At 43.9% G+C, this 22,547-nt stretch overlaps 1 protein-coding gene across 4 annotated transcripts; it reads right to left on the reverse strand.

Moving 5' to 3' along the window:
* Nucleotides 1-1,772: 1,772 nt before the first annotated feature.
* On the reverse strand, nucleotides 1,773-21,688 carry LOC119027824 (transcriptional-regulating factor 1-like). 4 transcript variants are annotated; one of them, XM_037113292.1, is made up of 12 exons: nucleotides 21,472-21,688; nucleotides 20,798-20,886; nucleotides 9,282-10,660; nucleotides 8,208-8,425; nucleotides 6,112-6,317; nucleotides 5,854-6,014; nucleotides 5,656-5,759; nucleotides 4,599-4,728; nucleotides 4,032-4,120; nucleotides 3,354-3,476; nucleotides 2,647-2,747; nucleotides 1,773-2,508 (listed from the first exon to the last, which is right to left on the reverse strand). In XM_037113292.1, exons 3-12 carry the CDS (start codon nucleotides 10,630-10,632, stop codon nucleotides 1,992-1,994), a joined length of 3,000 nt encoding a protein of 999 aa, XP_036969187.1. In that variant the 5' UTR covers nucleotides 10,633-10,660; nucleotides 20,798-20,886; nucleotides 21,472-21,688; the 3' UTR covers nucleotides 1,773-1,991. The 4 variants fall into 4 exon arrangements, with proteins under 4 accessions (XP_036969187.1, XP_036969188.1, XP_036969185.1 ...); XM_037113293.1 differs by lacking the exons at nucleotides 20,798-20,886; nucleotides 21,472-21,688 and adding an exon at nucleotides 20,144-20,215; XM_037113290.1 differs by lacking the exons at nucleotides 20,798-20,886; nucleotides 21,472-21,688 and adding an exon at nucleotides 11,912-12,636.
* Nucleotides 21,689-22,547: the final 859 nt, after the last annotated feature.

Here is a 22,547-nt window from a genome sequence, read left to right on the forward strand (position 1 = left end):
CCTGCTTCTGGGTCGTCACTGCCGCTCTGATTTCTCTGTGCTCAGAGCAAAACTTTCCAATTAGAGCACAAAGTATACTCTTAAGTATTCATGTAGAGGGTTATGGCTGCATGAGCGAGACAAAAGAGTAAATCTGACATATTAATCATCTCGAAGCGTCTCACACTTTATATTTTGCAGAAGTGGGAGGTGGAGCGTTAGAAAGAGTCTGAAAACAACAACGTGCCAGACATGGTGGACTTTTGTCCGGGGGGAGGAACCACACACAGAGGTAAACACATGATGTCCACACATACATGCATGTACGCAGATGCATTAAAGGGGCACTACGTAGTTTTGGAGAAGAAATTCAAACTCAGGATGGTAATAATTACAATATTAATGAGGTAATAATACAAACAGAAATATTTACTGTTTCCTGTAAGTGAATAAACGAGCTGTTATCAGAGGAAAATCAGGTCTCCAGAACACAGTTTGAAGCTAGACAGGTGGCAGGGTCCGCCACATATAAACAAAGTAAAACAGTATGAAACTGTGTCGTCCTTTGAAGTCAGTTTGCTTGTTCAGTCATGGAAGTGAAGGAGTTTGTTTATTTCATTTTCTTTAGGAAAAAGAATCAGTCAGTGAAGATCTTTCTCTCCTGATGTCCCCAAAGATTCACAGTGCACCTTTTAATAAAAGTCACACTCATATTCCTGAGGTCATAAACTTGAGAACTTCAGTTTCTTAAAGGTTTTATGTAACAGGGATACATAAAGGACATACGTTCCATTATATTGACCGTTCTCACTCCCATATAAACACTGTTATCAGTGTCACAGTGGCAGTAATACTCATGAAGATATGAGACCAAAGAGTATTCACCGCCTTGACAAATGCACCTGAGAGGTAAGTATGTAATGAATAATGGACCTAACCTGTAGAAAAGACTTAAAGACAGAGAAGACGCAGTATAAAAGTCAACCTGTAGATACTGAAAATGTTATTAGTTAAATAATAAGAAACGTGTGGATGTTTGACACGTCTGTCTCTGCAGGTGTGTGTTGGTCTGAATGTTGCAGACCTGCTCTCTCACGCAGACACGCTGCCCACACACACATTCACAATCCCTCTATCAGGGCATCTTTCAGTCACAAAACACACACAGACTGGCTGTAGTTAACCATCAACAGGTCAATCCTGGGCAGGTACTCAGACAGCTCCAAGAGAGGAGATGGTCCACCAGGGTCAATATTAGCCCATTATGGTGTTATATCAAAACCTTTCAGCAAGCTGAGAGCGCGTGTGTGTGCGTGTGTGCGTGTGTGTGTGTGTGTGTGTGTGTGTGTGTGTGTGTGTGTGTGATCATATGTGTCTGTGCTTGTGAGGACCAGTATGAGTTTTAGACTTTAAGAGCAAAGTTTGAATAAGGAGAACAAATTGGCTCTTCCTGTCTGAGAGTTAAAGGAAGGGTTCAATATTTTGGAAAATATACTTATTCAGTGAAGTCAGATGAGAAGATCGATGCCACTGTCGTGTCTGTCTGTCGAATATGAAGCTACAGTCTGGACAGTTAGCTTAGCTTAGCAGAAAATATGTAAAACCAGGGGAAACAGCTAGCTTTCTACATACTGATATCTGTATTTCCTGTTTTATTTTGTAGCTATATCCTTGTGTATCCTTTTGTGTTGCTCTCACATCAGATCAGGCGTTGTGGCACTTTGTTGCATACAAATCGCTTCGTATGCAACAAGTTGTGGCTTCACCAAGGCAAAAACACTAAAAGACAAAACTTTAAGGTTTACATTTTTATTCAAATGTCAACTTTATAAACATTTGAATATGCAAAACATTTGATTACACATTTTACAACAAAAACATGAAAAAGAAGGTTTTCTTAAGATATGTTTGAAAAAAGCACGGCAGTTTGAACTCAACTTCAGTTTGACTTAATAGAGAGTGTGGTGAGTGTCAGGCCTCTGTAGTAGTAATGCTTCTGAGAGGGTTAAACACTACTGCCAGCTGACCGGCTCTTTTCCTCCCACTGTTCCAGCTCCGACAGCGTCTTTCCCCTCCACGTTGCAGTAGAAGGCAGCAGGGTCCTGTCCGAATGAGCCCCACGACGGGTGGAAAGGTAAGACAGTGGCGGGCTCTCTTTGATTTGAGTCTCCGCCATCATTATTAGTGATTACATGAGAGTTTGACACAGCGATGTTGCTATATGTTACCACGGTGCCGGGATCTAGGACACTGGCATTGCTGGGAGGGATGCCGTTGCTACTGGTTACAGAATTGAGGACATTGTCTGCATTGCTCTGCGTTCCAGGGAGGCCAGGGGAGGAAAAGGTCCGAGCTGGAGCCTGGGGCTGCAGCAGAGCACTGCCTGGGGTCGGCATGAGGCTGCTGGGACGACTGAGAGCCAGACGCTGGGTGAGGAACTGCTGCTGCAGCCGCCGGTCGGTCCAGTCCTCCTGAGGCTGGCGGTGGATCTTCATGTGAGCGTTTCGGGACTTGATTTTGTAGAACATTCTGGAGCGAGGGAAGAGGGAAGAAACAGACAGGATTGTAAAGAAGACTTGTAAATGTGAACCATCTGTTGGCTCCCACAGAGACCAAACACTCAGAGTTCGCCCTGGAGCTCCCTCTGGTACCACTGGTCCTACTCACTTGCCACACAGCTTGCAGGGGAAGAAACTAGCCAATGGGGGCACAGGAACCGCCTCCTCCAGTCCAAACTGCCTGCTCACTGGTTGACAGGTGGGCGTTACCTGTGGAAACAGGACTAATTATAAGCTATCGTGCTGTGATTGACTCGTTGAGCTGCATTCCACATGGGATAAACTTCTAATGCATTTAACTCCTTACACAAGATTACTCAATCCTTTACTACGCTCACTCTTCTACTTTATTTGTTTCTATGTGTGTTTGTATTCTATGAGTCATATATCTGTCAGGGACTGGAATGCATGACGCACGGAGCCCCCAGGGCATTATGGGAAGAGGAAAACCACAGCAGGAAAACAATGACAGGACAAAAGAAAGAGGATGAGAGTAAAACCACAAAAGGCAGATATTAAAAACCAAACTTAAAGGAGCAATATGTAGTTTTAGAAAAGAAATGCAAACTCAGACTTTCCTGTCTCTTTAAGGACCCCCTGTCTCCTCTGATTGGTTCCCTCACATACGCCTGAGCCAGCAATGCTAACAACAACAGATCAGCTGTGCTCAATCACTTCCTACGTGCCGAACTACCCACTCGGTATAAATTATGCAAATACTTTTACATGCCTAAGAACAAAAAACACCAATGAGAAAGGGGAAATGAAACAAATTGTAATACGAGGTCTTCTTGAACATCCCAGACTGCTTCTTACACTTTTCTGCTGCTGCATCTCTCCGTCTCTGTTCTCCTCCTCCTTCTGTTTCTTCTGCTTGTCCTGGAGCTTCTTGCTCAGGTAGAAAAACTCGACGCACTGGCCCACCGTCTTCGTCCTCACCTGGAAGGTTCACACACAAACACGTGCAAACACACACATATTTAATACTTGTTCCACTTCATGTTAACTCAAGCCTGAACACTTTACAACAATGTTTTCCAGCCTTTGATTGGATCTCTTATTGTGACTCATGTTGAGACAAGCAGTCAGTTTCCCTGTGAACAGCGTGCTTTAGAAGGGCTGTTGCACTGATGGTAATCCCCTCGTTGTGTAAGACTGCATTAAGGTAACCAGTGGATCTGCAGTTTAATGTCAGCACAGACACTCATATTATAGGTTACAGACGCCAGACGCACAGTAACTACCACCTGTAAGTGACTGTACAGAGAGCTCATGAGCTGAAGGGAAGAGATCTTTACAGCTCATGTGGTTCACAGACGCTGGTGAAACACCAGCATTTACTCCGGCTTCATGCCATCTCCATCTTGTTGCAACGATCTAATAAATAAATCCTGCAGAATATATACATATAACGTGTTTGTGTGTAGATATAATAACACAAAGTACATCAGAGAAAATGCAGCATAAATATCAATGCATTACTCATAGATATACCATTTTCTGTATGAGTGAAAACTCTTTTCCACAAGTTTCCAGAGCTGCACTGAAGAGACTCTTTTCACTGTCGGTCCATGATTCACTGCCTGCAGAGACAGAGAGGAGGGTGAGAGGGGAAACAAATACCAACAGGTCTGCAGTGTCGAGTAAACCAATCCCTGTGGTGAAATGTGTGCAGTCCTGCAGCTCAGGACATAACGAGGCTGACGCCATCGTGACAGTCTGCTTCAGTCGACACTATGCAGGAAAACGTCTTCTCTTTACATCGTTCTCGTGGATTTAAAGTGACAAAGCAGGAGAGTAAGAGTGAGAGAGAGAGTGAGACATGTGATGAAAGTCTCAGGAGGTTACGGCTCCGACAAAGGCTGCTATTGTGCCGACAGCATGAAGGGTTGCTCCTTTGCTGACTCACAACTGTTGACTGCAACAGTTTCAGTTCAGTCTCTCTCCCTGTTTCTGTCCCCGTTTGATTTGGAATTAATCTCCAAAAACAATTCAAAGAGTCAGGTGGTAGTTTGGAATGAAGGGCAAGAGTTAGAGTGAGGTCAAAGGTCAAAGGTTTACCAGAGTAGTGGTAGTCTCCGGTGGGCGACGGCTGTGAGAACAGCAGCATCTCCAGAGTGGCCTGCACAGGAGAGAGGGATGGAGAAGGTGGAGAAGAGAGGGATGAGGCATGCAGTGGTTCTGAGGTGAACTGACTGGAAGGAAAGAAAGAAAGAAAGAAAGAAAGAAAGAAAGAAAGAAAGAAAGAAAGAAAGAAAGAAAGAAAGAAAGAAAGAATTTGTGAATAATGCTGCATGGAAGTTAGTGATGGTGGGTGGAGGAATGGTGAAATGATGGAATGAGTGCATGGTAAAGAATGAATGAAGGAAAAGACAGACAGACAGACAGACAGACAGTCAGACAGACAGGCAGACAGTCAGACAGACAGACAGACAGACAGACAGACAGACAGACAGTCAGGCAGACAGACAGGCAGACAGACAGACAGACAGACAGACAGACAGTCAGACAGTCAGGCAGACAGACAGACAGACAGACAGACAGACAGACAGTCAGACAGTCAGGCAGACAGACAGTCAGACAGGCAGACAGGCAGACAGACAGACAGACAGTCAGACAGACAGACAGACAGACAGACAGTCAGACAGTCAGGCAGACAGACAGACAGGCAGGCAGACAGACAGACAGACAGACAGTCAGACAGTCAGGCAGACAGACAGTCAGACAGTCAGACAGGCAGACAGACAGACAGACAGTCAGACAGACAGTCAGACAGACAGACAGACAGGCAGACAGTCAGTCAGTCAGACAGACAGACAGACAGACAGGCAGACAGGCAGACAGACAGACAGTCAGACAGACAGACAGACAGACAGGCAGACAGGCAGACAGACAGACAGACAGACAGACAGACAGACAGTCAGACAGACAGGCAGACAGACAGACAGTCAGACAGACAGACAGTCAGACAGACAGACAGACAGACAGACAGACAGACAGACAGGCAGACAGGCAGACAGACAGACAGACAGACAGACAGTCAGACAGACAGGCAGACAGACAGACAGACAGACAGACAGACAGACAGTCAGACAGACAGACAGACAGACAGGATTACCATTGTGTTCCCCTGACAGTAGTGCAGACAGTGCAGAGCCAGCTCGGTGTTACTGCCCCCTCCTGGCAGACAGCTAGAACTACACATGAACAGCAGCTTCTCCACTGTGCACACAGAACATCAGCAGTTAGTCTAGTATAATGTTAACATCTCCTGCTGAGTTGTCAGGGCCTGTCTAACATCACTGTCTACATTTACCGAGGTTCTCTGAGTCGGTGCTCTCCTCCAGCTTGTCCCACGGTTTCCAGAGCAACTGTTCCCGAGGAGATTCCTCCTCAGGCGACCACACACCTGAGCCCTCTCCACCTGCAGAGCATGGAGGAATCTCTGCCTGGAAGTCACGGCCCACGTTGATACACCTGGAGAGAGAAGTACAGAGGGAGGGGCGGGGTTTAAAAGTGATGACGCCCTAAATAGCTGCACAGAACTCAAGTTTCCTCTGAGGCTTTCACTCACGGCGACACGCTGCCCTGATCGTCTTCTCCTCCACACGCTGCCTCCTCCCCTCTGCGATGGAGAGATGAGAGGGAGGAGTACAGCCCGCTCCCCCTGCGTGCAGGATTAAGCAGGGGTCGAGGAGTGTAGCGGCCCCTCTTCTGACCCCTGCTGGAGTGAAGCATGCTGGGAAATGGAGTTCCAGTGTAGATCTGGGGCACTTGTTGCTGTAAGAACAGGGACACTGTCAGGATTGTCACTTTGAGATTGAAACATTTAGAATGTGGTAAAGACCTGACATGTTTTTGTGGGTTTGACGCTCCTAAAGCAGCAAGCCCTAAAAGATGTGTTTATGAGCTAAATTTAGTTTTTCAGTTCTGTGTATGTCCATCACCTCTTCAACAGGACAAACAGCTCAGTCGAAGGTGAATAACACGCCTTTTCCCACAAACTGTGAATCCGTTTCGTTTACACACTGCATCTATTCTGTTCATGTCTGAAAATAAAAAGCCAGACTGCGGTTTTAGAAGCAGTGATGCAGCTGGAATGAACGTAATTTCTTGACAAACAACCATTTATGTTTCCGCCCACTCCATCCTCACAGCTTCTCCAGCTGTAGCGAGAGGTGTAACCCGTCTCCTGGTTTGTGGACGGAGGTGTGCAAACCTGGCGACCACAGTGAGCTTCAGAGGCACAACATGTTTGTTTGGACATGTCACGCTGAGTAAACTCATAAATCTTCCACTTAATTACATGTCTTACAGCCTGTAATGAATTTATGTATTAAATTAATATAATTCTTCTGAAAAATCCAGTGCCATGATTTGCTACCACAAGGTTACATACACGTGACTTTATAGGTAATATTGCTTCCCCAGCCACACAAACATAAATGTATTACACACACATATACACACACACGGCAAAACAGGCCACCATAAGTTAAAGACGCAACGTAGGCTTCTTTAAAATTCATCAGTGCTAATTTCCATCCCACTTTATCAACAGAGCTTCATAAACTGAGCACCAGATCTTAACTTCCTCCTGTCGGCACCCAACTCATATTTCAGTAAAGATTTTCCAGTTTTGAAGTGAAAGTGCTTCCTTAATTTTCCAGTTTTGCAATATGAGCTTCTTATTAACTGCTGACGCTAAATCTAAATATCTTGAAATCAAGATATCGCTGAAGAGTGGCAGCGCAGAAAGTCTTGATGTGGACCTGTTCAGAGGAAAGTGAGGGCACTTTATCATGATTAATCTACCATAGAGGCATCCAAGAGGGCACTTTAGTGATGTTATTTCAAACATGGGGGCACGCCGCCAGAGCCCACCAACATGCTGAGAGCGATTACCTTCCCAGTGCATTGTGGGATTCAAGGCGAAACAAGAATACAAGGGATACAAAGACCTGCACTTCCATGTTGAAAATGTAACTTTATTCAAACGGTGGAGAGTTCACGTAAACTGGACCAAGCTAGCTGCTCACTGAGGCTCCAGATGTGCTAACATCAACATGCTAACATGCTAAAAGACACTCACGGTGACAATGTTCACTGTTTGGCAGGTTAAAGGTGCATTATGTTGTTTGGGGGAAGAAATTTTAATCAGAAGAGAAAGATCTTTTTTGTGCCTAAAAAAACTAAACTAAGCATTTATTTGATGACTGAAGAAACTGAATAAACAAACTAACAGTAAAGGACAACATACTGTTATACTTTGTTTATATGTGGCGGACCCTGCCACCTTTCTAGCTTCAAACAGTGTTCAGAGTACAGCCTGTTTCATAGAAAAAATAATCTAAAAAATCTAATTTTGTATTATTACCTCATTAATATTGTAAATATTAAAATTCAGAGTTTGAATTTCTTCTTCAAAACCACTTAGTGCTCCTTAAACCATGAGCACCATCTGGGTTAGCATGTTAGCACGCAAACATTTATTGGACAACATTTTGTTTGGCTAACAGCATTTTAATCCAGCGAGGGGAGATTGTGCATCAACAGGAGGTTCTCATAACATGTATGCTCACAACCTGGCAACTGGAACTGGAGGCATGAACACATAACTGCTATCGTCTCACACTCAGCAGGAGAAAACACACATGCTGATTACTGTACCTGTAGGTGTTGCTGGCTCTGATTGGCTGATCCGTTCTTGACTTTCTGGCTCACCATGTAAGGAGTTATCTTTTCTGATGCCTCATAACGGTGTGAAGGATGAGAGGGAAGATGGAAGGAGGGATGCAGGGACGGAGTGCTGGAGGGGCAGGTGGTGCTGGGTGGATGGAGGGAAGTGAGGAATGGCGACTCTGGAGACTGAACGATGTTTTGCGAGGCTGCAAAATGGGGGGAAACAGATGAAAGTCAAGGTGTTGTCATGACGTAGCCAATTCCTCGTTAGTGATTGTACAACTGATTAATCTTGTCAACATGGAAGAAAGTCAGACGAAACTAGTCACTATCTGTGTAATCTTTGCAGACAGGAAAGCACAACGTCAGAAACTGACATAATCTGTTCTTTGGGAAACAACAATCACTTCTTGTGAAAAACCCACATACGGACCACAGCACACATGCTGTACCTAAGGATGGACCATGTGCTGGTTGGTACTTGTGAACATATATTTTTTTAAATGGTTTACCAATGGTTTCATATGTGACAGTGTGAAAAGTGAAAATGTGATTTGCATGTAGGAAATGGGAAATTTCACAAGCTCACCCTCGAAAACCCACATGTCTCGTAATTTACATGTGGGTATTAACCTGTGGTTGCTCTTGTACAAGGGGGAACAAAGTTAACGTGACATATTTCATCTTTAAAGGTGAACTGTGTAGTTTTGGGGACAGAATTTTAATCTGTAGAGAAAGATCTTCATTGACTGTCGTACAAACACTCTTCGTTTTTACGACTGAATAAACTGACTTCAAATGACGAAACAAAGTCATTCTCGTTTACTTTGTTTATATGTGGCGGACCCTGCCACCTTTCTAGCTTGAAACAGTGTTCTGTTGAACTTATTTTCCTCTGAGAACAGGCTGTTTATTCAGTTGTGGAAAAGATAAATCTTTCTGAATCTGTATTATTGCCTCAGTAATAGTCAAAACATAACATTCCTGAGTTTGAGTTTCTTCTGCAAAACTACATATTGACAAACTCTATAAAATCTCTCTTCAGAACACACAGCTCCTCACCTGTGATGTTGCCATAGTTGCCCTCGATGTTGCTGTGGTCGTCTGACGACTGTGAAAATCTGTGTGCCAGGAGTGGAAACTTCCATATCATCCCAGAGGAGTGGATGGACGGCAGAGACTGAAGGCGGGATGTGAAAAACTGGACCGATTCTCCCCCCTGGGACACTGAATGCCCGGTGCCGACAACTGCAATGGGAGAGTCCATTTTGGAGGGTGAGTGGGAGGGAGGAGGTAAAGGTGTGGGAGGAGGACTGAGAACAGAAGACGCGAGGTGAGATGATGTGGGAGGAGAGGGGAAAGACGCCAGAGAGGGCTGCGTGGGTGAGGAGGAGGAGGACGGAGGCAGGTGGGCGTCTGAATCAAAAGCACAGCTGTGCCTCGACTTCTTCACCAGACCAGGGAACTGTCCGAAATCCCACACCTGTCCCGAGGAATCCAAACTGGGAAACACGGGGAATCTTCTCTTCCGGTGGGAGAGGAAGGCCTCGGAGAAGGAGTCCAGTTTCTGAGTGTAGGTCCCGCTGCCGATGCTGATTGGTGAAGCCAGGTGAGTCCACCTGCTCTCTGCGGTCTGACTCGAGGGGGAAACGCTGAGCCAGGGTCCCTCAACATCTGCTGGCTGAAGCTGATCCTCACCGGAGCCACAGCTGGACCCATAATCCTCTTCTCTTCCGAGATAATTATCACTCACTCTCGAGTCAGTCCTACAGTACTCTACACTGCTGTCGCTAAAGCTTCCCACCGCATTTCTGTTGTAGGAAGTAGACTGTTTGGTAAAGAGGCTGGTGTTAGCCTCCCTGTTGTAAACCGTTTCACTTTTAGCTTCGTAGCCTACATGGTTATAGTTTGCTCTGAGTTCACGCCTGACTCCTTCCTCACTGCCACAATTTATGGGGTAAAAAACATCATTTGTGTTGCCGTAGCAATCCCCTTTACTGTAAAAGTCCTCTGCGATGCTTTCACAACTCTCCCCGTCCTCCCAGATGTCCTCTTTTTTGCTGCTGCCATACCAAGCGTCGGCAAAATGGCTGCCTATCCCGCTCTCTCCGTCACGCTGGCCGCCCATGTTAGCATTTCCATCAAAACCGCTCACACTGGTGTTCAGCAAGCCTCTGTCACCACCCGTGCTCGTCCTCCTCCCCCCAGAGGAGGGGCTTGAAGTCGGGTAGGACGTCGGGGATTCTTCCACTCTGCTTCCATATTGCTCCAGAGGGTCCAGGGCCGGCTGCGGAGAAGGGTATCCCAGATCCGGGCTTTGAAGGCCGGGCAAGGTGATGTGAAAGGGTTGCCGGTGGCGATGGTGGTGCTGGTGGAGGTTGGGGAAGGATTGTGTGGATGAACGGTCGTCCATGATGGCTCGCTGGGTGAAGCTATAGTGCCTACAGGAGACAGACAGAAAAAGACTGTGAGACAATGAAATGGAAATCATGTTTTGATACAGACAGACCTAGAAACTGTGATCTCAGCTTGCAAAGAATATAACTACATTTCCCAGAATGCATTCCAGTTTTGTTATCTGCACCACTAATATCATCAAGCTGCTAGATGTCAGAATACCCAAGATATCATCTTTATAACTGTTGAGTCCTAACTACAGCTAATCTGTTAGCATTTCTACGCGGCCGTACTGGTGTCTTGGAATCGGTAGGTTTTTGGTTTCATGCCTGAAATAAGGTCAGTGTTTAACTCAAGCTTAAGACATTTTTAAAGAGAGTTTTGCTCTGCAACATGTTATACCTGAGTAAATACCCCACAGGTGAATTGTAAAGTGTTTACATGTCTTTATAAAGGTGGTTGCTAACAAGTGGCTAAATGAGACCAGTTGTCAGACATTTAACTTCATCATGCTGATCACAGAGACTCTTCTGTCTTTACAGGCAGACTTAGATGGAAACTAATCTAACTCACCCCTGTCGCTCTTTATGTAATATATCTCTTCCCAGCTGTCGCTCTCCAGCCGACTAGACACAACTTAGCAAAATGTCCAAGAAAAGGAAAGCTAACGTCTGCTGAGAGGAAAAACATGGTACACAGAAAGCTAGAACGTCCTCTCTGTAACTAGACTTGTGCTCTCAGAGCTAGTCAAGACTAAAACCAATAATAATGAAATGCAAAGCTGAATATGTATGAATAAGCCCTTTGATTGGCAACCACAGTGCTGATGTGGCCCAGGATGAAATGGAGCCTGGCATCTGATCTCAAAGTTTTTTATTTTGCTGCCTTTTTAAAATTCTTTAAAATTCTGATTAGCAGTTATTAGCATGAACGCTCCAGCTGAGCAATCAACATCTACACTGACTGAAACCATTCGGTTTAGTTTAGATTACAAATGAAATGTCTGCCAGCAAACACGATGCAACTTTCGACAAACCCTGTAAGTGTTGAAAACCTTCTTCTGCTTTGACCTTGAAAAATATAATGTACTTCATAAAACCAGCGTCTGAAGAGCGAGGCAGCTTGTGAGACATTCACACTGCATTCAAAGTCTTGGTTGGTTTTTCTTTCTCTCTATCTTGAAACCACATTCTGCGCTAAATAGGACACTGAGTGAGTCAGAAAGAGAAAGAACGAAGGAAGATGAGATGAAGAGACGAATACACTGTATGCGTTTTGAGGTTTTTTAGTTTTACCAGTCCTTGGCGCTTAATTTCCTTTTCACACATGTTGGCCGTCTGTTGTTCATGTTTTCGGGTGCTAGTTGTTCTTCTGGTGTTCTCCATCGTCCTCTCTGACACCTGTCTGCTTCGCTCTCTTCTTCTCTGCTGTCTCCAGCGTTTGTCTAATTATTTCCCCCTTCAGATTTTGTACCTTTCACACAGTCCTTCTCTCTCTCTCTCTCTCTCTCTCTCTCTCTGTCACTCACTCTCTCACTTTTGTGTGTATGTTTGTTGACTCCACACACACACACACACAAACACACATGCACTTACGTACACACACAGTCTGTCACACATATCTAAAGCAAAATGGACGCACACACACACACACACACACATAGACTCATCCATCACATACAGTACGATGGCTCGTTTCACACGTTTACTCACTCGGTTATTGAAACACACACACACACACGCGCACACACACACACTTGCAGGTGTCACAGAGGACCAGCGGGGAGGGATGTTGCCTCTCAAGCTCATTCGTCGTCGTGGTAACCACATCCTGAGGAAACAAACGCTGACGGATCTCCCTCCTTTCAGCTATCTTTATCTCTCTGCCCCCCTCCTCTAGCTCTCTGTCTCACTTTCCGCCTCTTCACCCGTCCTTATCTCTCTCTTCTGCGCCCGACTTTGTTCTCTCTGTCGCTCTCTCGCCCGGCCTTTCTTCTTCTCCTGGCTTCTCATCTCTTCGCCTTCATGTCCTCTCTGGTCTCTTTCTATTGTCCCGCCCCCCTTTTGTGGCACTTTTTTTTGGCAGCTCTTTTTCTGCATTTCCTTTCTTGTTCAGAGTTTTTACACACTTTCAGTCACAGCTGCGTGTAAAGTGCTGCGTCGTTTGACCCCAGTTAAGTTTTTTCGTGGCACAAAGGTGTGTCTTTGTGTTAAATGCGTGTCTATACATCTTGGTGTGTGTGGTTGTGTGAGTGCGTGTGCGTGTGTGTGTGTGTGTGTGTGTGCAGAGGCGGTGGCGTAGATGTTTACCAGATCAAGATTCTCCGGCTGAGTCAGCTGACAGGAAGTGAGAGAGAACGAAACAGGAAGGAAGACAGCGACAAACGATGAGGTTCAGGGAACCCTCTCAAACACCCTGCAGCCCCACCTACTCAGCCAGCCACCTACCCACCACACACACTCACACACACACACACACACACACACACACACACACACACACACACAGACACACAGCAGGCACCTTAAACAGGCCAATATGCTGTTTTCTGCCTTTGTTATGTCATACATTTAACCTTAAAACGCCTCCTCACACACACACACAGGTAACCTCAAGCACGACCACTGACGGTCCTGAAGTCAGCGAGCGGCTGCAGTAACGTCTGACACACACACGTGCACGCTCACAGGCGAGGCAGGAAGCGACCGCGCACTTAGAATAAAACAAATCGTACTAAATTAGGAGATAATGGATATTTCTCTGTCAGCTTCCAGCAACCTGATATATACTCGCTGCTTCGCTGAAAGTAATAAAACGTTAAAATACGACATTACTATAAAAGTGCACTGTAAAATCTGACAGAGAGGAAACCAGTTACATGAAAATTACCAAGTGGACTCGTAACTTTAAGATGTCAAAACCTTTTAGCTCATGAAAGTTCAGTTTAAATGTCAACTTTACTTGGTGATGCTTTTTTAAATAAAGTCAACTTTTCTTTTCTTATTTACAGTGTAGAAAACACAGACGCAAACATTTCTAAATTTGAGCTGTAAAAAAAAAACTCCTTCCAGAGAATAATATATACGTCGGCTGTATTGTTATTATTTGTTCAAACTAAAGCACCGTCTCTGTCAGTCTAGATGGAATTATTGAAGTCAAAAGCAAGTTGAATGTGAACGTGTGGCGTAAATGTATAATGTTGGAATAACAGTAATTATGTTGGTGTCATATTTGGTGTCATTATGATGGATAAGTATAAAATGTACAAAGTAAATGCTGATGTTAATGTGCAGCACTTCTTTCTACATTTGGAACATAAATCAAATATTTTCTAATATTATATATATATATATATATATATATATATATATATATATATATATATATATATATATATATATATGTGTGTGTGTGTGTGTGTGTGTGTGTGTGTGTGTGTGTGTGTATATATACGATCGCTGACAGCTGTTTGGCATTAACGTACTCTGAGCTGGTTGAGTTGGCAGCAGATTGCCGTCCGTTCTCTCCCGTCATCGAGTCGGATCGGTTCATTCTCACACACGATCACGATCCAGACTCTCAAAAATGTATCTGCAATCTGTAACTAACAATCATTTGTCTTAACTGTGTTCATCCATCAGTTTAAAGGTCTTTGGACAAACTACTGATCTGTTTTCACTCCACCTCAGAGCGTGGACACACACTGAGTGGCAGAATAAGAGTGTGTGTTGTTACAAGAGTGTGTGTAGGTGATCATGTTAATGCTGAGGTCACTTGTACAGTGTGACTGCTTCTCATAGCTGGAAACCTCAGCATTAACATAATAATTGATAATACTGTGGTAACTGTGCAACTTGTCTGATAGCACAACCTCAGTATTAGCAAGCGTGATCACTTTGGCAGTATTTTATTGAAGCGTTGTGTCGTGTCGGAGGCCAGACAAGATAACATCTCCACATCATGTTAAATTTATACAAGACGGGTGAGATTTAAAATCAAATCTGAAGAGTTTTGGCTGCTGTTAAACATTTTTTTCTGCCTGCAGTTTAAAACATTTAATCAGTGTGGATGTGTGAGTCACCCTCACTTTGCTGTGGGTTGATTTTCTGTCCGTACACAACACGCAGTCGGCTGAGAGCGATTCTACTAAGTTTACTAAAGTACTTCTGATGAACGTCACGTTCGCCCGGACAGTTCATCGTGAGGAGCCTTCTAGTTCTTCTCAGTACAATGTACGCTGAGATAAAATGATGCCTGATCGAGTAAGTCGCTGATTACGTGCAAGAAAGAAAAGACGTCACAATTACTGGAACAATGTCTTTAAAAAGACAGAGTGTAGTTTTCTTCTTGCACAGCTTTGCTCTGCAGCTCGACGAGGCCCGACGCTGCGATTAAAAGTGCACTCTTGACTTTTGGTCTCCTGCGTTCGTGTTCGTGTGCACACACGTAACCTTGAGAAAACGAGGGGAATAAAACGAATGTGTGAATGAAGCGATGTGAGAGGATGGAAGGGGAGAGCGGGGGAGTGTACGGGGGAGATGCTTCTCTTGTTTTCTCTCAAATTCACCGTAAAAAGCTGCGGGAGCAGAGGAGGGGGAAACAGAGACGCACTTCTGGACTTTTTTCTCTCTGCTTTTTTCTCTCTTTCTCCGAGTCGTCTCTCCGTCACTGAGAAAAGACAAGAAGCGCTGACTGGCGGGAACGCAGCAACTCAATGGATGAGGGAGAAATAAAAACTGCCAGGTGACATGAAAACATGAAACGGGCACTTGAGCCGTTACGCCGAGCTCGTTCCCCGTGATGACCTCATCAGTACGTGATGTCGTCCATGCTGCGAGTGCAAACGGCCACTACAAGACACATCAGCTGTAAAGCAGCGCCGAGTTTATAACCCACTGAACACACGAGAAGTGAAACTGCTACCAAGCTGCTCGAGAGAAAATAATTTTATTTTTTTAAAAATGTTTCCTTTAATTCCCTCGTGATATGAATGCTTTCAGAAAAAAAGGCAACTCTGACTCAACACATTCATGAGATGAACTCCACAGACAGAGATATCGCAGAGAGATCCCTGTTTGTTCACACTGCCATGGAAAGATTTAACGGCATGAAGTCTAAACACTGTCAGGCAGCTTCCTGACCAATCAAAGGTAAACAGTAGACCGAGAGAAGTTCATTCACCTAGAATCTGCATTTGTCCAAAGCACTGATGCAGCGAAACTCATTTCTACGTCTGATCTTTTCGGTTGTCGGCTGTAGTGAAGAATCAGTGCTCAGCCGTGTACAGAAGCAAACAGAGGGCGAGATTATCGTCTCTGCTGCTCGGACTCCAGGCGGGGAGGAACATCAGGAACATCTCCAGGAGCTGAATGTACAGCAACTAAAAAAACACGTGTTTTGGTGGTTGGAATTCCTCCCACAAATGTTAAACGCCGGCCTGAAACATCGCATGACAACTTGACGAGAGCTTTGGCATCAAATTCAACATCACAGGTAAGAAAGTGTTCAGAGACGCACATGTGGCTGCAGGGCCTCCGCTACAGGCTGCTTCATGTCAAACACACCGCTTCAGTCGGAAATGCAGAAAATGATTGAATGCAATCAGGACTAGGCAGTGCAGACACTGACAGTGTGTGTGGATATCCAGACATCATGTCACTTTCATAAAATTGATCTTGATTTATCAAAGCACCTGGTGAAATGTGCCAAAACGAGGGTTAGTATTCTATGGAAGCTCAGTATGAACAAAAGTGATCAAGCTGTAAACTAAAACACAACAATCGACCAAAACTGTGTAAAACTGTATCGTCCTGCGAGTTATCAATCCTCCGACTGCAGATTTTCTGCAGCATCACTTTGTAATCAGACGGCAGCTTCACGATCGACTCCTGGTCCATCACATCGCTGTGATTAATCCTGATCAAAGCTGCAACGCGCCCGACACCGTGTGTGCAGTATGATACTGATACTTCAGATCGCTGTATGTTCCTCACACAGGGACGTGGAAATACTAACGATTGTGATGCTAATATAAAGCTGCACACGACTGAACTGTGAACACATGAAAACACCCAAATCACAGGTCACAGAGGTCAACAGAAGGTGAAATGTTCGGTGACTGTTGCACAAATTAATAAAAGGTTTCAACGTTAGCGATAACACAACATAAATGTTGATGTGGAGCGCTAAAAAATTATCATATTTCTGGTGAATGAATCAGCTGCAAGTAAAATATTTAACATGGACTGTATATTTTCCATTATTGAGAATAAACTGGATGACAGTCTCCTGATAAAATATAAAACATCATCAGTGTTGATGAGCCGACTGTTAAAACATGAAGCCAAATCATGTCTTGATGAATTTCTAAATGTTTTGTAAAACATACGATTATCTTTTTCTTTATCTACAGTTATTTCTGCAGACTGACTTCTTCAGATTAAATGAGATCCGTGTTGAGGACGTTCACGTCGACCCACAGTCTGACCCTGATGACGACGAGATGGATGTATTTAAAAGTGTTTTTTATCTTCATCTCGTCTTATTTTTCTCATCACCCTGGATGCAATTCGGAGTTTTAACAGCGATCTAAAGAGTTGAAAATGTTCACGTATGGAAGCTGAGACCGGCCACGCGTGCAGTTATTCATTTAACTCAGCAAGACTCGAAGAACGATTTCCAGCATTAACAACAATGTGATTTTATTCCATTTCTTCAAACACGTTTTCCCAGCGATCTGATATGAGAAGTCCTCGCTGTCGTTAGACTTTCACACAGTGGTCGACTTTCCCACAAGCACAGTAGGAAAACTGCAAAATGAATCGTTGGTGGATGTTTGAATGGTATAATTAGGACTGTAGATAAGTAGGACTGAAGTACAGTGTCATGTATTGATCAGTAACAGGTAGACGTAGACGCCACACTCATCTCTGATAAATAACATGAGTAATAAGAGGAAAAGACCGATTATCTCGTTATCTTGAGATTACACAATAATTAACATTTCACCTCGAGATAATGGCATGAAAAAAAGAATAAATAAAAGCATCGCCGTTCTGTATGAAAATGTGTTCTATGTTGGACATTTTGAAAATGTGACTCTTGCACTGAATTTGAAGTTGAATAAAATATTAAATATTCTACAGGAGCCCAGAACGACGGAGCTTACAATCATTTTCTTCTATTAAAAAATAATAATAATTGCAAGCACAGTTATCTACAATAAGATATTTTATAAATTAAGAAACAGAAAATAGAAGATTCCTCAAACTTCTCTCCTGTTTTCTCCGACACACGTCATTCATCACTGCTGCAGCCGAGTGATTAGAAGCTGCATTTATATTACACACACTTATATGTAAGAACTGTGCCGGGCAGATAAAGGAGCGTTGTAGTTCTAATCAGCAGAGATCAAACTGAGAAGAAACAATCATGGGAAAGAAATTAGAATATTTAAAACTTTGCGTGAGAGGCCTGTCAGACGGGGCCCACATCAACTGTGAGGGAGCTGCAGGTTTCCATGTCTGACAGGGAGACGATGATACAACTCACAGCGACTGAGTTCCGGATGTTTTAGCGGCAGAAGCTTCACGGCAAAGAGAAGAAACCACTGTCGAACAAAAACGTCACATGACATCTGAGTGTCAAAAAGTGAACCGAGTGGAAGCAGATTCAGGATCTGATGCGGCTCAAACGTTGGGCTGAAATGTGAAACGCTAACATCAGCAGAAACGCACCATTCCCACCCTGAAGCATCGGGCAGCGGGGAAACTTCTCGACAGCGAGCCCTGGAACGCCCTGAGAAACATGAAGTCGAAGCTACGCGGAAAAACATGAACATTAAGACAATCGCGCCGCAGTGGCCGAGCAGAAAGCTGGAACACTTTTGCAAAGAAGAACGGAGACGGATCCTGAAGTCCTGAATCTGTTGCTGCTGCCAGAGTCGCCTGCACTGCTGGAGGCTCCACATGAGCCAGATGTCTTTAATTTAGCTCATGTTTTAGTCTGTAGTGGTGCGCTGAATACTACATGTCTTATTTATATATGTACATATTTCATTGAACCCTCCCCACTGCCATTTGTCTCTGGAGATGCAACAGACTGCAATCTTCTTCCGTTTCCTCATTTCACCCCTTCTTCCAGACCGAGTGTCGAAGCCCACGAGCAGCGCAGCTAAAGACATTTAAAGATGAACCCTGCTGCAGCTCCACTCAGTTCTGGGACCTCCAGCTTTCATTTTCACGTCAAGCGGCAAAACGTTGGGCGCAGATGTTTGTGATTCGGGCCTTCGTCGGCACAGACGCCGAATCTTGAATTCACGGTGTTAAAAAAAAAAACAACAACACAAAGAGTCTGTTGGCCCCGTTTTTATCTGCAGATGTCAAAGGAGGTCACAAAATCAAAGGAGGTCAAAAATAGCAACAGCAGAAGAAACTCATTGTCTTCATATCGATACACTGAAGACCACAGAACCTGCAGAGTGCTCAAGAAGCTCCCCAACATGTCTGGGGTCCAACAGAAGCTGCCTGGCCTCCACGGTTCCGTCCCAGACGGCAGGCGGTGTGTCGGCCTGTTTCTGACTACTACTACCGTCCTGAAATGTTGAGCTGTAACTGGGTCAGGGGTACACTGAGGCCCTGCTTTTATCATATCATGGAATCTTTTCACAGTGTTCACAATGAACAAAGTCAAGCATGCGGTTTGAAGCCTCTCCTTGTGAGAGCGTGTTTGGTGTAAACACCGGCTTGTTGCGGCTAACAACACCGAAAAGTTACAAGTGATGTTGAGCTCAGCGTCGGACAGCCTGTAACTACAGGGAGATCTGATTTCAGCACGCATGAGTGTATCTTATTAAAGGAGCACTATGAGGTTTTGGAGAAGACATGTTAATCAGGAGAGAAAGATCTTCTTTGACTGATTTTTGTATGCCTGTATATGTGGCGGACCCTGCCACCTTTTTAGCTTCAAAAGGTGTTCCCAGTGTTCCCTTATTATCCTCTGAGAGAAGCTTGTTTCTTCACTTACGGGAAAGATAAATATCTCTTGAGTTAGTATTATTACCTCATTAATATTGTGAATATTAAAATTCTGAGTTTTAATTCTATAAAAACTACATAGTGCTCCTTTAATCAGACTTATCGGGAGAAAAGTTTCAGATATTTGATGAGAATGATTCAGAGATTTCGGTCCAAGTAATGTAAAACAAAACAAGACAACCAGACGCATGCTGAAGTTCATTAACATCGAAGTGCAATAAATATCTGAAATATTATGAAATCTGTTAAACGGCTCACCTTCATTAGCACATTCGAACTTCTACTCAATTAAAAAAAAAGGCTGACTTTGTAAAAAGTGAAATGATGCGAGACAGAGAAGCAGGACAGGTGTGTTTTAGCCGTGTGAGCGTACATGCTAATAATGCTAACATTTGGAAGCTTAACTAAGCTCTGAAGTCATCCTGGTGAACGCTGCTGCCGCACAGCCGGCCTAAACTTCACATGTTCACGAGAAAGAAAATGAATTCTTACCCGTTAAGTTGTCATAACGAGGAGAGAGGTGTCAGTGGCAGTGTGTGTGTGTGTGTGTAGTCTGCTGGTAGGTACACATGTGTGTGAGACAGGGGGAGGAGAGAGAGAGGGCGAACGAGAGAGAGAGAGAGACAGAGAGACAGAGAGAGAGACAGAGAGAGAGAGAGAGACAGAGAGAGAGAGAGAGGGCGAACGAGAGAGAGAGAGAGACAGAGAGACAGAGAGAGAGAGACAGAGAGAGAGAGAGGGTGAACGAGAGAGAGAGAGAGAGAGAGAGACAGAGAGAGAGAGAGATGTAGTTTCGTCGCCACTCTCAGTTGATTTTTGGCCTTTCATCCACCTTGTCATCACGCCACTCTGTGTGTGTGTGTGTGTGTGTGTGTGTGTGTGTGTGTGTGTGTGTGTGTGTGTGTGTCAAGCTGTGTCATAGTGTTGCTGGAAACAAAAGAAAAACACCTAGTGTGTGGCTTCGACCTCTGACATGCACACACACACAGATACATGCACACACTTTCAGTTTGAGTGGGTGTTTTTTCTCTCATCCCTCATTTTCTCATATGGTCTCTTTTGGTCTGTTGGTTTTTAAAGGGCCACACACACACACACACACACACACCCTTGTGATACAGCCAGCAGAACACAGTCTGTACTCACCAGCATCACATCACTTGTTTCTTTCCATTTCTGAGCAGATATTTGCATTTTGGTCTGTTCCACTCTTGGTCGCTGCTGTCGTCGTAGTTCTAGTTTTGGGGGGAAAATACAGAAAAAGTGTGACATTTATTCTCTTTCTTGCTTCTTGCAGTGACATGATGAAACCAGCACCATGATAGCGATGGTAGCGATGCAGGCTAACTGTGTAGCCACAGCCAGCAGATGTTACAGACTGAAGGGGGGAGAAACAGCGAGCTATAGCTAATATCCACCGTCCGGCACCTCCTAAGCTAAGAGTTTACACATTATCTTGTATCTAGTAGCAGCTACAGGAAGTCACTTCACTCAGACAAACATTCTGCCACATAAAACCTTCTGAAACTGGAACGCGTCGTTTCTTCATTCCACTTTTTGTGCTTACTGAGAAAAAAGGGAATTAGCGTCACAGTCGCTGTTTGACAAGTGTTGTTAACTTTATCCAGAGCGAAGCGAGCTGCCCCCCGTCTCCAGTCTTCATGCTAAGCTAAAGGTGTCTTCTTGTCATGCTAAGCTTCCTGTTTGGCTCTTAGCAAGAAAGCAAACAGGCAAACTGTAATTTCCAAAATGACCAAAAAAAAGTGAATTCTCCTTGCGTTAGCTTAAAATGTCATTTATGGGACAAAAGTTAAACGTACCTGGAGTTTTGGCTCCAGTGTTGGCTGGCAGAGAAGGAGTCGGGCTCAGAGGAGGCGAACAGAGCCGGTCAGCTGGACGGCAGCTGGTTACAAGACTTTTCTTCAGATTTTAAACAAACGAGACAGGAAGTGCTTCTTACTAAGCTTTAGAGGTGCTCAGAGGAAGATTATTACTATCATATACTTATACTATACTATTTTCCAGTTTCAGGGTTTTATGCTAATCTAGGCTAAAATAAGCTAAGCTACACAGCTGGTGGCTGTAATCACTAAATTAAAGGGGCAATGTGTATTTTAAAGAAGGAATTCAAATATATACAATATTTAAGGGTAGTAATACAAAATTGGAAATATCTTTCTTCCCCATAAGTGTATAAACAGGCTGTTCTCAGAGGAAAATAAAGTTTCCAGAACAATGTTTGAAGCCAGAAAAGTGGCAGGGTCCGCCACATATAAACAGAATTTAAAAAATTGTGTCGTCCTTTAACCCTCTGGAGTCTTGTCCATTTTTGACTACTTTTGATTTTAAAATTATATTTCAAAACTATTTACCTCACCTTGATTGGTGTCATTATTTTCAGCACAACCTCACATGAGGTTACACTTATTTTTTCATTTTGACACACTGTATTAACACAATGGAAATAAAATCACAAACAAACATAAAATCAGAGGAGGAAAAAGTTAGATTTTTACTGTGACAAATATGTTTAACGAACCAATTTTATTACTTATAATGCAAATTGTTATTTGCTAAAATTGTGCATAAGTTTTTGAAATTTACGAAGTCATATGTAACTATTTACATTTACACAAATAAGATTCGTGATTGGTTGGTGTGGTGCCTTTTTCCACCAATAGAAACAGGTTTTTTTGCTTGCAAACACTTCCTGCTTGTGGACACTTTTGTGAGAAAAGCCCATTTTTACCGTATCTTCCTGCACCAAACATGCAGCAAACGTGACGGAAATGTTCGTCAACACGATGTAAAAGCTGGTATATAGTGTGACGGCCGCACCAACACATGAAGTCAGAACTGAGACTCACTCTCTGTCTCGCTGCTACGTCACCTTAGA

The sequence above is a fragment of the Acanthopagrus latus genome, chromosome 10 (genome assembly GCF_904848185.1).
Source record: "Acanthopagrus latus isolate v.2019 chromosome 10, fAcaLat1.1, whole genome shotgun sequence".
Lineage (NCBI taxonomy): Eukaryota > Metazoa > Chordata > Actinopteri > Spariformes > Sparidae > Acanthopagrus > Acanthopagrus latus.

Coding starts and splice junctions, on each gene's coding strand:
- LOC119027824 (XM_037113290.1), bottom strand. CDS start 11,964: ATGAACAACAGACGGCCAACATGTGTGAAAAGGAAATTAAGCGCCAAG. Junction 6,318..8,207: donor AGAGCCAGCAACACCTACAG/GTACAGTAATCA, acceptor CTGTTCTTACAG/CAACAAGTGCCCCAGATCTA. Junction 4,729..5,655: donor ACTGTCAGGGGAACACAATG/GTAATCCTGTCT, acceptor CCTTCCAGTCAG/TTCACCTCAGAACCACTGCA.